The sequence below is a fragment of the Vigna unguiculata genome, chromosome 3 (genome assembly GCF_037176805.1).
Source record: "Vigna unguiculata cultivar grain cowpea cultivar isolate G323 ecotype 2 chromosome 3, ASM3717680v1, whole genome shotgun sequence".
Classification (NCBI taxonomy): domain Eukaryota; kingdom Viridiplantae; phylum Streptophyta; class Magnoliopsida; order Fabales; family Fabaceae; genus Vigna; species Vigna unguiculata.
The window spans coordinates 20,018,696-20,033,488 of record NC_140794.1 but is presented as its reverse complement, the minus strand read 5'-3'; the positions used below and the strand labels follow the sequence as shown (position 1 = coordinate 20,033,488).

The 14,793-nt window shown below is 33.5% G+C and overlaps 1 protein-coding gene across 1 annotated transcript; it reads right to left on the bottom strand.

Moving 5' to 3' along the window:
- Positions 1-318: 318 nt before the first annotated feature.
- LOC114178479 (RNA helicase family protein) lies at positions 319-8,791 on the bottom strand. The gene is made up of 16 exons (XM_028064412.2): positions 8,530-8,791; positions 8,346-8,438; positions 8,149-8,253; positions 7,843-8,060; positions 7,387-7,439; positions 7,020-7,136; positions 6,167-6,258; positions 5,396-5,482; positions 5,081-5,295; positions 4,719-4,811; positions 4,304-4,427; positions 3,850-3,994; positions 3,260-3,329; positions 1,672-1,832; positions 1,258-1,433; positions 319-1,148 (listed from the first exon to the last, which is right to left on the bottom strand). The coding sequence occupies exons 1-16, from the start codon at positions 8,718-8,720 to the stop codon at positions 998-1,000; spliced, it is 2,091 nt and encodes a 696-aa protein (XP_027920213.1). The 5' UTR covers positions 8,721-8,791; the 3' UTR covers positions 319-997.
- Positions 8,792-14,793: the final 6,002 nt, after the last annotated feature.

The following is a 14,793-nucleotide window of genomic DNA, read 5'->3' as shown; positions in this document are numbered from 1 at the left end:
CTTGAATTAATTTTTAATTTTTTTTATATTTTCTAAAAAAAATTAAAATTGATCATTTAACACATAAAAATTAACTTTAAAATTACCAAAAGGTCACCAAAAATTTGCCTCCTACAAAATATGTATAGCGCCACCGCTAAACTTATTTGACGTTACGTGTTATACCGTCTCCTGATCCCGTCATTTGAGTTAACCCTCCTCACTAATTGGGAAAGATTTTTTTGGAACAAAGATATTAACTATGGCTACGTTATTAAACATGAGAAGATGCGCAAGCAAAATTATAAATCTTAAAACACCGGAGCAAAGAGTAGAGCATTTTAGAAGGCAGTAAAACTGGTCTGTAGGTGATGTCCAGACAGCTTTAATTGATCATCGGGTAGAGAACCAACGCCCTAATATAGAAGGATCGATCTTGTTTCATATACATAACTACTATAATGTAAGTTTAACTTCAAATGCAATCTCAGTTAGGCGTTATCTCAATCTAAATAGCCTCAATATCAAACAACAATGAAATTAACTCTGGCAATATGAGCCACCGAAAGGTAATTATCTCAGTCTGATGTCTGGAACCAATATTGCATTTCCAAACCCCTCAACTGTTTAATCAACATTTACTTGTCAGGGGACTTGCTACCTTCTGTCTCCCATTTCCTTCCTCTTCCTTTTTCCTTGCTCCATTCTGGGTATAATTCAAATCAAGAGCATAAACATGACATGCATTTCAGCCGCTCAATCAACTTATCTGAACAGCATGAGACCAATCTCAGGTTCGTGTGCTAAACCTTCTGATGACGTTCTAATGTTTGCGAACAATGAAGCTGGGTTAACATCATAGCACAAAAATTGGTGACAACGTGGAAAACTCAAAAGCATCAGCTCATCTAGACTCTTGCATCCTTTCAGGTAACCTTATTATCTGCACCTCTATAAAAAAATGTCTGACAAGCTAACATCATCTCCGCAGTGTATTTGGAGCTCCATCCTTTTACGCTCATTTTTTGCCTTTTCGAGCAAGAAATCGTTCTCTAGCAGCTTGGATTCTGCTTTCACGATCATCAGCAGTACTGGGAACCTCAACATCCATCTTGGGTAAATCTGGAAGATTTTTCACAGGTTCCTCCTCAACATGATGAATACCACCACTGCTTCAAATAAAGGAATTAGAGGCATCAATTATCACAGTTCTCTCCTCCCCCAATACAAAACATAACGAAAGAATGTTCCAAAAGGTTTAATACAGTGATAGTTTACCTTAATTTGTACACATCCAGGGTCTTGAGCTTGTTAATAATGGGTATAACCCATCTCATCTCAACAGCACATACATTTCTCATGTATGGACGTGGCGTTGCAATTAATTCATGGTACACAACATAGTCTGGGAACTTTCCCTGGTCATCAAGACTCAATACAGATGATGGATGCACCTAGAAGAAGATTAAGGCAATTAATTTATCTACAAACTAGAATTCAGTGCAACTAAATACTAGCTCGTGTCTACAAAATTCACATTACATAAGACTTCTTTTTTCACTGCGACATTTCTGTAAGTTCCATCATCAATAAATATGGACTTCAAAGTATAATATGGATTTAAGGAAAAACTAATTATATTAAAAGAAGTGAAGTAAAAGTGCTGCAATGGTGAATATAAATTTGTCTTACCTGGACTACTTGACCTTGAAAACCCAGAGTTCGATAACCATTGTGATGCATCTTTCTTTCAGCCAGCTGATTTGCATAGCCCACACATAAAGCCTTCCTCAAATTTCGATAATCTTGTCTGAACTCTTCTCTTTTCCCATTAGCCTTTACATCCAGTGGTCCTATTGTGAGAATGAAAAAAAGTTATACGTAAAGTGGGGAGGAAACAACATTATATATATAGTGGAATAGTTTTTCCCAACAAGAATAACGATATGTTGTTGGTTGTTGGTGGGTCAATGCCATCAAAGTTGGCCCCATGGCACTATTGATCGGCTCAGATATTTGGCCAAAGGTTATACTCATATATTTGGTTACAGTGAAACGTTCTCTCCGAATGCCAAGATGGCCTCTATCAAATTATTCTTAGACACAACTCTCTTCGACATTGACCCCTCTATCAATTGGATGTTTAAAATGCCTTCCTATATGGTGATTCATTCGAAGAAATATATATGAAGCAACCACCTAGGTTTGTTGCTTAGGTGGGGTCTTTTGGCTAAGTATGTCGTCTCTACAAATTCGTATATGGTCCTAAACAATCTCTCAATGATGGTTTGGTAAATTCAATATAGTTCAACAGTTTGGTGACTTGAAGCAAAGCTAGCCATTTTGTGTTTTATCATCAATCATTCTATTGTTGGGTGTATTCTAATAGTGTAATATGATGACATTGATTTAATAGGTAGCGACCACCATGCATCTCACAAATAAAACAACCCTTGTATCATTATTTTCAGACAAAAGATCTTTGCAAATTCCAGTACTTCTTGGGGATTAATGTAGAAGAATTCAGCAATAGAATTATTATTTCTTAGAGGAAGTATGCACTAGATATTTTAGAAAAGACTGCGCTAGTGCATTCCAAACCCATTGAGACACCTATGGACCTATGGATCCTAATGCTAAGCTTATACCTAATAAGAGGAAGACACTCCTCAAATTTTTAGATATACAAAAGACTGGTTGGAAAAAGTGAATTTATCATGATTAGTAACTAGGATTGTGATTAGTATAAATAAGGATTAATAATATAAAGAACAACCCCTGGCACAACAGTAAAGTTGTGTCTTGGGGACCACTTGGTCATGGATTCAAATTTGGAAACAGCTTCCAGACATTTGCTGCGTACAATGACCCTCTCCAATACCTTTGCACAAATAGGAACCTTCTGGTTATATAGTTTATTAGTTAAAAGGGTTCATACTCTAGGTTTTATAATATATGAAACATGTTAAAACATTGTAATCGGTTAATAACAATTTAGTGTTTCCTTTTCTTTTATCTCTTTCCTTCACTCGATATTTAAGGCTATTTTTTCAGCATTCTAAAAGTAACAATTAATCTTTTACAAATTAGAAACAAGCTCATATAGACACAATAAGGATGAAGGGGATGCAAAAGGAAAAGAGCAATTAAAAGAATTAAAGAGGATATGAATGTGATGAATTTCAAATGTGGTTCATTTGCGAGTGACATCATTACTGTATTTGAAAGTATATTATATTCACTTCAACAGGTAAATTTCTCAAGAATGTGGAACACTAACCCTTTGATATTTTCTGCATTATCTGGGATAACTGCTTACGGACATCTCTGACAAACAACATCCCTCGCACCTTCAATCAGTTAATTCCAGAATAATCACATATACTACGCATTAAAAGAATACAAAAGATCCGCATGTAGCTATCACTTAATATTTTAGAATGGCTCTATTTTGAAGACTACAAGTTTTAGATAACTATCAGGGAAAGAAAAATGCAGTATCATCAAGAAATAAGTTAACTCCAGAATCATTACATATATTATGCATTAAACAAATACAAAAGATCACATGTAGCTGTCACTTTATAATTTAGAATGGCTCTCTAATTATGACTAGAAGCTTTAGATAACTGTTACAGAAATAAAAAAGCAAACAAGCATTATCATCAAGAAAAAGCAGAAGATTCTTTCTCAATGACTCGTAAGCATGTTTTCTTTAAATGATACAATATCTGAATCAAATTTGTGAAGAGTGAAGACGATTCCCAAGGATATTATTAGGCTTCTAACTAAACATTTTGACAACTTAAATGCATAAGCCAAGTCTCAAATTTATGTTATTCTTGACATTACTAGAACACATATAGGTACCTGCAAGCCGTTATCTTTGCACCATCCAATGTCAAAATCAGTTTGATCCCAGCATTGGTATATGTGTAGCAAATGAATGTGATCACCCAATCCAGAACCATCAGCAAGGTTAGATATTGAGTGTTTCCTCTTTTTCTCAGTCTTTCTGCACATTAAAGGAATGTTATTACTGCTTAGCTACAGTCCTTTTGATGTTTAAATGTATAAGCCTCGAGAAAACCAAGATAGAAATCATCCTATGTCCCTGATTTATTTGTTTTCACTTGTTTTGTAGACTGGTAGTAGTAGTATTTACAAGTATGAAAATTTTAAAATATTTTACAAGAATGTAGTTAATTGAAAAACTTTGTCCTTTTCAGTATGATGGAAAATATCAGGATGCTAGGATCTTCCTCTATCTCTGCATGTGTGTGTGTGTGTACATATACAAACTTCAGAGTTCAGACTATTCCACCTCTGCACAGGTAGCAATGTAGTCTCAGCTGACAACATGGCAGCAACAGTCAAAGCCTCAGATAAGCAACCTTGATTGTTTGCCTCCATTAAAGTTCTTGCTAAGGATGGTTCTAATGGAAGCTCTGCAAAGAATCAAGAAACAACTCAGCAAATCAAGAGAAGTACTCTTCCATATACATCTGCCTAGGAAAAAAAATGGGTAAGAAGAATAAATTGTATGCTCAACACTAAGCACTACTTTCATTGTCAAATCTAGCAAAAAGAATCTTATATGAAAAATAAAAAAGACCAAAAATATGGAAAAGCAGTGAAGGCCTTTAACAAAATCTTGATCAAGAAAACATTATAACATGCGCTATTTCTGCATATAGGTTTAAAATTTAACAATAAAATGTTGAGAAAAAATCATGTACCAGCCATTTTCTGTCCAAAACTTGTAATTGCACCATTTTCATCTATAGCATCAATCAGAAATAACTGCTTCAAGGCATCTTGTAAGGACTCAACTGCAGAAAACCCAGTTACCCAATTACTAAAGTAAACTTGAGTAAAATTCATTTACATAATAGTTGCTAGTCAAGGATAAAAATAATATTTAAAACTACAAGAAACTAATATAAGGACTGACCCCTGATCCCCAAAAGTATAAAGAAAAATGGAACTAAAATATTTGAGATGACAAAAACAGATTTCCAGGAGCATTATCGATGAGAATCAAGTTTAGTTACTCAATGCTGCAAGGAGACAAAGTGTCAGCAGATAGATAGTTCGTTACATGATGGAGGATCCAGAAAGTCAAATTTTAGAATGTCAATATCTGGGAGGTCCAATGACTTCAAGTAAAGAACACTGCCAGCGAGGGAAGATCTCTGAATTTCTGGAACTGTGACATCCAAAAACTCATCATTGTAAACACGGGAGGGATATAGTCGGTAGCATTTCCCAGGACATGTTCGTCCAGCTCGGCCTGCACGCTGGTTAGCTTGCACTCTGCATAGTCAGGAATTATTTGAAATCATCTTACAGCTTATAAATAGGATATTTAAGATTGATGAAGCCACAGAGAGACACCAAACTATTAACTGCATACTTGCTTATTTGAACAACATCAAGAGAATACATGCCACTGGATGGATTGTATTGTCTTTGCTTCACATACCCAGAGTCAATAACATACCTAAAGTTCATAAAATTTAAAATGGTCAGAAGATGTTTATGTGCTTGATGTAAAGGAGAAAATGACTGAAAAAACACTCCAAATCACAGTAGGGGTGAATTCAAATGGTAAGGTTTGTAGCCTGACTTGTCTCAGAAGTTGCACCTCATAAAGTCTAAAGCAAATCATGTCATTGTTGCCCCTCTCCCATTAGTCTATATAATATCTTGCAAAAACATTTGCAACCTAAACAACAACTTGAAGCAACAATACATCCTGTTTCACGTGATATTTTTCAGAAATAGAATGCACCACCAGCTGTGGCATACACTATATACTGAGCATTCAATATTGTTTTGCCATGAATGTTTTCATACTTTCTTAGGTGGAATATTATGCAATATTGACTACGCTTTTACAGAAATAGTTTACTCATGAACTTCAAAACTTGTCAATAAACAGATTACAGGGAGTTTTGGTTTTCAAAAAATTTGAGATTTCTTATCTGGTTAAGATTGAGATATGTAGGTTACAGAATGAAAAAAAAAATTGTATTATAATATTAAGTAATAATAACAATTAGCAACAACAAGAACAATACACAATAATTTATCTTTGTGATGATGCATAACTAGACACCTGGATATGCTAGAGAATAGTTTCAATCCCAAAATAACAATATTTAATCAACTACATTGTCCTTACACTACACCATCCACAGTCAAGGAAGTTTCAGCAATATTTGTCGCAACTATAATTCGCCTACAATTTGGAGGGGGAGGACTAAATACACGCACCTGTACAATCATAAAACACATGCATGAGTTTCAACAACAATAATAAAAATAGTCTTACCCAATAGGTGAAGTTGGCTACATTCATGATTATCAATGCACCAAAAGGAATTTCAATGCCTCAAACTTTATTTTCTGGGACAAAATATATTAAACATCAATTGTTGTATATTTAAGGTTTTCCTCAAAAAATAAAAGAAACAATTATATGACTGTTAATTGAAAGGGAAGAAATATGATTTGGCATTTGTTAAGAAGCAAACAAGGTAAGTAACAAGTTAAAAGAGGAAAGAACTAAGATAAATCTTACAATTTGAGTTAGAGGCTAACTCAATCTCTCAAATCTAGTCGTGTGATTGAACATCTATCATCTTAAAATTTCAGTCAAGACCTAATTCAACTGCACAAAACCAACTTGCAAGATGTGGATTGTCTCCCATATATATACTATATTCTGGTCATATCTCTCTAAGCTATGTGGATCTCCAAAACGAAATACTCTCAAGCAAGTTTCACACTTAAGCCAGCAGCATGTTTCAAATGCAAATCAATCAAGTTTGACATGAACAAAACTAAAAAGAAAACCATCAACTATTTGTAGGAATGAAATTGTAACTCCTTTCCAAATATTCTCATAATTACTGCAGCTTTTATCTATAGTATCATTCATGCCTCGTCTCAACCATTTATAAAAATTTGATTGTATTTAGAATTTAGATTGAGTAACTCATGCAGAGCAGATTTTACAAACAAAAATTACTTACCTGCAATTCAGGGGGTAGAGAACCATGTAGGGGAAGGATTATAGCATCCATGCAGGAACCTTCCTCAAGAGCACGAACCTTATCTTCTAACTTAGATACCAACTTCTCTATGTCATCCTACATGAAGATCATTGAAATATTTTCTTGCATCATACCAGAAACTATGGGGCCTAGGATATTGGTTAATTCCAGAAAACAAATGTTTACACACACACACACATCCAATCTCCCAGAAAAATTTTAAAAAAGATAAAAGGGATTATTTCCCCTAAGTTAAAATAAAAAGCTTTGATCCAAAATATACACTAAGATTTACATTCTGGAAAAGAAAAGTTTAGAGTAAATATCACATAACAAAAATGTTTACCTGTCCAGTCATGAATATTAAAATATCCCCTTCGGGTTGGCGAATATGTATATCTGCAAAACCAGTATTACAAAATTTCCTGAATTTCTATCTGCAAATTATAATTCATTCAATCATAAAGGAGCAGAAGAAAGTGCCTGTGATTATTTACATCATGAACAAAAATTTCACAATTGAGGTTTAAAATGCATCCCACCCTCCTTATCAGCTTATGTTCTTGCATGCAACGACCTTAACCAACACCATTCTCTTTTAATAGCCAATACAAGTTTCAAGAAATGTTACCTTAAGGATGGCAAATATGCATGCTTCATACAAGTTTCTATCAATATGCTGCAAACATTTAACACTTTGACAGAAATTTTTACTGACTACATGATGTTATGGCAAATTAATTCACCGCACAAGCACACATATGACTTGATATGCAGACAAGTTTAAAACTTCATGTCGTACCAAGAGCTGTCTTCAGCGAAGACTCGAGATAGCTCGAGGGACGCTCACTGCTATAAAGAACCTCAACTGGATACAACTTTCCCGGGATGTTCAATACCGGACAATCAGCAAAGAACTTGGATACTTTATCGCCATCAAGAGTCGCAGACGTAATCAAAACTTTGAGATCAGATGAACGAACTTTAACCAGGCGTTTCATCAGACCCATCAATATATCCCTGACAATAAGCACACAAATCACAAAATGTTCATACACAACAATTATCAACCTAACAAAGGAGAACAGCACACAGTATCCAATCTTACGTGTTTAAACTCCGTTCATGCGCCTCATCCAATATAATAACAGAATACTCACGCAACTCAGGATTTGCCAGACTTTCACGTAGCAGCACTCCATCAGTAAGATACCTTAATTATATCAAATCAATGGCAATCAGAAGCCAATTGAAAACAAAACCAAGTCAAGTCAATAGAGTAATACAAAACGAGAACGTAGTTACTTTATGCGCGTGTTGTGAGAAGTCCTATCCTCAAATCGAATGGCGTAACCTACTTCCTCGCCGAGCTGAACGCCGAGTTCTTGTGCGACTCGTCTGAGGAAGTTAAACGACGACGTATTGGTGAGACATGGAAACGCATTGGAGAAGAGTCGACGGAATTAGTTGGAAATTGAAGTGGTGTTACCTGGCGACGGAGACGGCGGCAACTCGACGTGGCTGAGTGACGGCGATTTTGCCGTAGCCGCGGCGGTGAAGCATCTGAGAGAGTTGAGTGCTCTTGCCGGACCCCGTCTCCCCGATGACAACGACAACGGCGTTCCGCTCAACGGTTTCGATGATTTTTTCTTCATATTGGACTATGGGAAGAGAAACCATCCTGTTCCTCGCGTGAAAGCAAGTAGAGGGCTTAGTTCACCTCCACAATCAAATTAAAGGGCGCGTTCAAACGACAAAGCATCTTCGTCTAAATTTCAGTAATAATTCAATTCCTCCCTTAAAATTTTACATATTATTATAATCTTTTAATTCTAAATAAATTTTTTTATATCCTCTTATATTTTAGGATAAATAGTGGTCTAAGATAACAATTAGTGATATAATTTTAATGCAATTTAGAGTTGAAGATGTATTTGCCTAAGTATAAGAAGGAAATTTGATCCCAATTGTTTTGGGTATTTTGTCCTAGTTTTAGAATTGAGACATAGTGAGGTCAAAAGAGAATGACTTTTGACTTTGGGTGTGAATCGAAGTAGAAAGTCACCATTTTGCATCGATTGAAAAGGAAACTGAACCCATATACTTGCGAATATTAAATTTAATGTGAAATTTTGAATTATTTTTGGCTTCAGTTGTAGTTTGAACTGAAGCCATATAGTGTATGCTTTGGCCTCGGTTATGGTCTGACCTGAGGTCATATGTTCCCTTTTTGCTTTGGCTGATGTAACAATCAAGGCCATATGTCTTGCTTTCTTTTTTTTTAATTATTTTTTTGTTTTTGTGTATTTTTGCATTTTAAAACATGTATATTTTCAGCAAAACCAGCTAGAACATAAAATAGGAAATAAATTTTATGAATCCCAAATGCATCCACAACTCAAATAAATCTAAAAGTCTTTTGTAATAACAAATACACTAATCAATAATATTGTACATTTGAATTATAAATTTGGCACACGATATCCTATTAAATCTTATGGACTTCGTGGGAATTAGTGTAATACTCTTGAATGTCTGCGAAATAAGACATTAACTTAAGTTGGTATATAGAAAGACAATATTGCAAAGTATTTGTTTCAATTCAAATATATATTATCGTTTCTCAATTAGTTGTAATACGAGCATGCACAATGGTTGTCATCCATTGCATTATGTAGTATCTACACTCTTAAGAGTCAGTTTGTCTATTACACTACATTATATCAACAACATTACAATTAATTAAGGAAGAAATCAAATCAAACAATTATAAATATATGGATAAAAATACCAAACCAGAAGGGAACACCATGCAAGACATTTTGCCTTGCCCGTTGATCTCCCTAACAACATGTTATGTCCAACAATTTAACTATGATAAAGGGAATGTGTTAGGATATTGTTATATAACAAAGAATATTTATAAGATTGACATTGAGGTTCTTACCAATCTATCACTTGTCTAAGATGGTTGGGGGAGGGCGGTGCAAAGAGCAAAATCACATAGCAAGGTTCTCCCTTAAGGAAACCACAAGTAGCTGCCAATGACGCCTTAGAAGAAAATAAATTCATTGTTATGCGTTACAATGACAAATTATATTCACAAGTTAACAAAGATGACTTACCCAGCAACATAAGGGACAAAATAAATTTCTTTTCCCTATTGAAAGCGTTTGGTCACCTATGATTGGGTGTCATTAAACTTGTTGCCTTCATGAGTGAGTTGGGAGTCTATAAACCCATATTGATCATTCAGTCCCATATTTTCAGTGACACCAAACTTATACCTAGACAAAAAATTGATTAGATACAAGTAAATAGATAAATAAATCATGTAGGTAAATAGATAAAATACCTAGGCACATATACCGCGAATTTGGGAACCTAAATAGGGTCTATGGCCTCGGTTTAATTAATAATCGAGGCCTAAAGTGGATATGGCCTCATTCATGTTCCACCTAAGGCCAAAAGCTCTACTAACAATGGCATTTTTGAAATAATGGGGGAGTTTGATGAGTTATAGGCTTCGGTTGCCTTATGACTGAAGTAGAAAAGCCCTTATAGGCTTTAGTTGCTTTTTGACCTGAGGTAGAAAAGTTCCCAAAATTGCAAAAATGACATTGCATCCTTATAAGCTTCAGTTCTGCAATAATTGAGGCTTATAAGGCGATGTAAAATCCCAAAATTGCAATAGTGTTGGTCTTTTGAAACAAGCACTTAAATTTTGTTATGAATTAATGATCGTCCATTGATTTGATACAGTTATTCAATTACTCATATGATTCTTTTATGTAAATATTTTGTATTAACTATTTGATTTGTATTCTTTATGGGTTACATGTTGTATTTAGGACTTCTCCTATCAATAATAAGACACATAGAAAAGTTACTCCCCATTTTCTCATCCTCTATTCTTCCTTCTCTTACTTACTATATTATTAGATTTATTTTATAACACGTTATCAACATGATGCTCCAACCAACTAAACGCTAGTGGAAGCGTTTTTCTCTCTAAGACAGTGTTCCGCATGTCTCACTTTTCAAGCTTTTCCTAATCCATTCTTCATTTACAATTTTATCTTATATTATTGTGATAAGAATTGTTTTATCTTACAACTTTATTCTTGTGATAAGAATTGTTTGATTTTATCAATTTTCATCTCTGTATTATTATTATCATTATTATTATTATTATTATTATTATTATTATTATTATGGTTATTATTATTATTATTATTTTATGTGCTTAAACATGCCAAATGTTACAAATTTGAATTTGTGACCTTTGATATTACAATAAATAATTACTTATATTGAATTTTAAATGTTGAAATACATTTAGATGCAGTGGGTCTTGGTGATACCATTAAAGAAAGAAATAAAGCATCTGAGCAACTAATTTGCTCTTGTGGCAACAATATTGTGAAAAGAGATTTCACAAATATTATGAATTTATTTCATGTCTTTGTGTGGCTGAACAAGACAATGAAGCTTTTGATGAAAACTCATGAGATATGTCCAACTGGTTCTGCTCCATTCCTAGAAGTGAATACAATAATATTTCTGATTTATATTTTCATGGTCATAGTCGTGGCCTTGGTTGTAGTTGTGGTCATGCTAGGGATCATGATTATGGACATGGTCATAAAGAATATTTCAAAAATACATTTTATCATCAGAAGTGGAACAATAATGTGAAAAAGAAAAAAGAAAAAGGTGAAAATAATGGCAAATAAGATGAAAGTATATGTTATCATTATGGTGGTAAAGGTCATGAGTTGTACTTGTCATACACCAAAGCATGTTAAAAATAATGAGAAGAACATAGAAACACATATTGCTTATAAAGATGGTAATTTTGATCATGGCCATTTGGATGCTACTCATCTTTGATATTGTTATTTTCTTTGTTAAACTAAATGGAAGTACTGATCGCCTCATTGGTGATGAGAGTGTTAAAAAATAATATTTACTCATATTGATATTTATGTTTATATGAAGAATGAATGTTGGCACTAACACCGGTAATGAGGATATGTGTCTTATTGATAGTGCAACAACCCATACAATTCTCAAGAGTAATAAATTTTTCTCTTGTTTGGTAATGCGAGAAGTTAATGTTAGCATTATTTATAGTACTACAAATATATTTGAATACATAATATATAATGTATGAATAGTAAATTTTACTCTTGTATGAAAATATGAGAAGTCAATAGCATTATTTATAGTACTACAAATATATTTGAAGACTTTAGAAGAGCTATTATACTTCTACCAAGAAGTTTAATAGAAACTTATTACGTTTCAAGGATATTTGTCTAAATGGATATCATATTGAGACAAACAATGAAGGAGATATTGAATATCTTTATATCACTTGAATTGAGTCGAATAAAAAATGTATATTGGAGAAATTATCAGCCTTCTCTTATGGCTTATACTTCACATATATTAATTCAATTGAGACACATGTCATTGTAAGCTAGAATCTTACAAATAGAAATAAATTTCTTGTTTGGCATGATTGGTTGGGTCATCTTGGATATATCATGATGTGAAAAATAATATTTGAAAACTCATATGGACATCCACTTAAAAGTCAAAAACTTCTTCAGTTCAATGATTTCTCATGTATCGCATGTTTATAGTGAAAGTTGATAATAAGACCATCACCAGAAAAAAATTAGAAATGAGTCACTCTTATTTTTAGAAAGAATGCAAGGTGATATTTGTGGTCCAATACACCCATAATATTGATATTTATATATTTCATTATTTTAATTGATGCATCCATTAGATGGTTACATATTTGTTTAATATCAACTCGCAATCAGACATTTGCTAAGTTATTAGCACAATTGATCAAGTTAAGAGGCCACTTCCCAGATTATCCAATTAAGAAAATTCGTCTTGATAATGCTGATGAATTTACGTCTCGTGCTTTTAATGAGTATTGTATGCCAATTGGAATTGAAGTTAACATCGAGTAACACATCTTCATACTCAAAATGGTCTGTAGAATCATTGATAAAATGTATAAAATTGATTGCAAGACCATTACTTATGAAAGATAATTTTCCAATGACTACTTTGGGATATGCAATTTTGCATGTTGCGGTATTGATTCTCATTAGACCAACAAAAATACTCTCCTCTACAATTGGTTTTTGTTAGCAATATAATATTTCTCATTTAAGAATTTTTAGGTGTGCTGTATATGTCCCAATTTCCCCACAAAAAAGGACTATGATGGGTTCTCAAAGACACTTGGGAATAGAGATGTCAAAAAAAATCTGTATCCACGGATAAAACTCGCAACGGATAGGAAACATATATTAAAAATGGATACCCACTACCTGCGGGTACGGGTATTTTTGATACCTGCATGTTAACGTGGCGTGTACGGGTATCATAGTATCTGTACCTGTGGATACTTGTACCCACTAAACTTTAATTCACAAAAGTACCCTCATATATATATATATATATATATATATATATATATATATATATTAGTAAAAAACATTATGGCCTAATTTTTTCTAAGTTGCACATCTTATCTTGTCTTTTGTCTTCTGTCTTCATCCTTCAAACTTCAAGTATTGGTACGTTGTCTTCTTCCAAGTACACCCCTTGACATTCTTCTCTTTCCTTTATTTGAAATTGGGTATATACATCAAACCCTATATAGACAATGACGTTTATGGTATGCTTGTTGTCAAATGATGGAATCAAAATAAGAATACTTGGCACGTGGCGATTGAGGTTTATTATTTATTTATTTATTTTGTTTATTTTTCAAGAATCAATCGGAGAAAATGAGTTTTTTTATCAAAGCACTAATTAAAGACGTTTCATTGTGTTGAACGTCATCTTATATTTAGTTTTATAATTATTTGGACTTGTATGAACTTGAGTTTATTTGAACTTTATTTAAAATTTATGACAATGATGTATTTTATTTTATTTTATTTGAATTTATGATTAAATATTTGTTTTTTAAATAATTTTGTAAATACCTGCAAGTACCCGTTGATATCCGCGAATATGAAAAAAAATAGGCTGGTACCTGCATAACGGACACCCGACAGATATGGGTACAGGTACGGGCAAATATTTATCCAGTGGGTAGGGTACGAGGGAGCTACTACCCGTACCCTACCCACCCCGTTGACATCCCTACATGGGAATATATGTTGGATATAATTCTCCGTTGATCATAAAATATCATGAACCATCGATAGAGACTTATTTACAGCTCGATTTACTGATAGTCATTTTGATGAATAAGTTTTTCCAACGTTAGTGAGAGGAGAAAAGAAATTGGAAAAGGATATTGGTTGGAATGAATTATCATTATCTCATCTTGATCCTTGTACAAAAGAATGTGAACTAGAAGTTCAAAAGATAAATTCATTTACAAAAATTGGCCAATCAATTACCAAATGCTCTTAATGACACAAAAAGGGTAACTAAGTCACATATGATATAGAACCGAAATAAAGTTAACATTGATGAGACTTTTGCTTATAATATAGCGATGAATGTTATAAGTGACAATGAGGATCAAGAACCAATGACAATTGAAGATTATCGACAAATAAATGATTGACCAAAATGGAAAGATGAAATCCAAGAAGAAATAGATTTGCTTGCTTAACGAAAGGTTTTTGGACTTGTAGTTCACACACCTGAGGGTGTAAAACCTATTGGGTACAAATGGATTTTTGTACAAAAACGAAATGAAAAT

Coding starts and splice junctions, on each gene's coding strand:
- LOC114178479 (XM_028064412.2), bottom strand. CDS start 8,720: ATGGTTTCTCTTCCCATAGTCCAATATGAAGAAAAAATCATCGAAACC. Junction 5,296..5,395: donor GATGTTGTTCAAATAAGCAA/GTATGCAGTTAA, acceptor CTGACTATGCAG/AGTGCAAGCTAACCAGCGTG. Junction 1,149..1,257: donor CTGGATGTGTACAAATTAAG/GTAAACTATCAC, acceptor TATTTGAAGCAG/TGGTGGTATTCATCATGTTG.